General features: G+C 45.5%; 1 protein-coding gene across 1 annotated transcript; it reads left to right on the top strand.

Annotated features, from left to right (window-relative positions):
• Positions 1–197: 197 nt before the first annotated feature.
• On the top strand, positions 198–998 carry Pmar_PMAR010001 (hypothetical protein; the record flags this gene model as incomplete). The annotated part of the gene is made up of 1 exon (XM_002783878.1): positions 198–998. A coding segment is annotated over exon 1 (766 nt), but the record flags the coding sequence as incomplete, so codon positions are not given.

The raw sequence follows: 998 nt of genomic DNA, 5'->3' as shown, positions 1-998 counted from the left end.
TTGAGAGTGAAATCTTTCATGATGTATGAAGATTTTGGGGGTTACTAAGGTACGGTCTACTCCGCATCATCCGAGCTCAAATGGTCATGTGGAACGTTTCAATTCTACCATTTTGAACTTGCTCAGAACGGCTACTCAGACCATAGGGGATTGGCAAGGCCACCTACGAGGCGTCGTATGGCAATATAATTCGACTCCTCATTCGGCCACTGGATTTACCCCCTTCTATCTTATGTTTGGAAGAGAAGCTCCTCAAATACTATTGCCAAGTCTATATCAATACTCATCTTTGATGCATGATCCTGAGAGCTATGCAGCCTATTTGGCCCGGGCACGTGCCAAAATTGATGATGTTATGGATGAATGGGCTACTGCTAATGGTGCTTCATACCGTCTGGCAGCCTTAAGACAACCTCCTCATCGACGACATTATGTTGGTCAACGGGTTCGCCTGAAGATTTTCCATGGCAATAATGCTCCGGCCCGTAAGTTGCTTCCTAAATGGCAGGCAGACTGGTACATTTTCAAGTTTGTTGCTGGATCTAATAACAAGACGGTGGTAGTTCGACATTTCCCAGATCTACAGGAGAAGGTCATTTCTACCGACTATATATTGGCAGATCCAGTTCAACCAGAAATGATACCGGTTCAGCTCAACATTGTGAGAATGGAACCTCCTGCTGATGAAGCTCCAAGGGTTCCCTTGTATCCTTTCAAGGAAATCCCTAGAACGGATCCGGTATTGCAAGAAGACCCTTTGGATCATTTTGCAGATTCCGATGAAGTTTCGTCATATGTCGCTGAGATGGGTTCTCCTTCTCATGATAGGCTACATCAGCCTCAACCTTCGGCATATTGGGTTGCTCAAGATGATACTGATGTGCTACAACCACTACCAGAGGTTGGAGAAGTTCGTAGCCCTCAAGATGGTGACATGCTAATTGACGATGCTTCTGGTCCGGTGATTCCTAGTCTTCCTTCTGAAAACCCAAGTCTAT

The sequence above is a fragment of the Perkinsus marinus genome (genome assembly GCF_000006405.1).
Source record: "Perkinsus marinus ATCC 50983 genomic scaffold scf_1104296935580, whole genome shotgun sequence".
NCBI lineage: Eukaryota > Perkinsozoa > Perkinsida > Perkinsidae > Perkinsus > Perkinsus marinus.
Note: the sequence above shows the minus strand (reverse complement) of the source record. Positions and strands in the feature narration are given on the sequence as shown.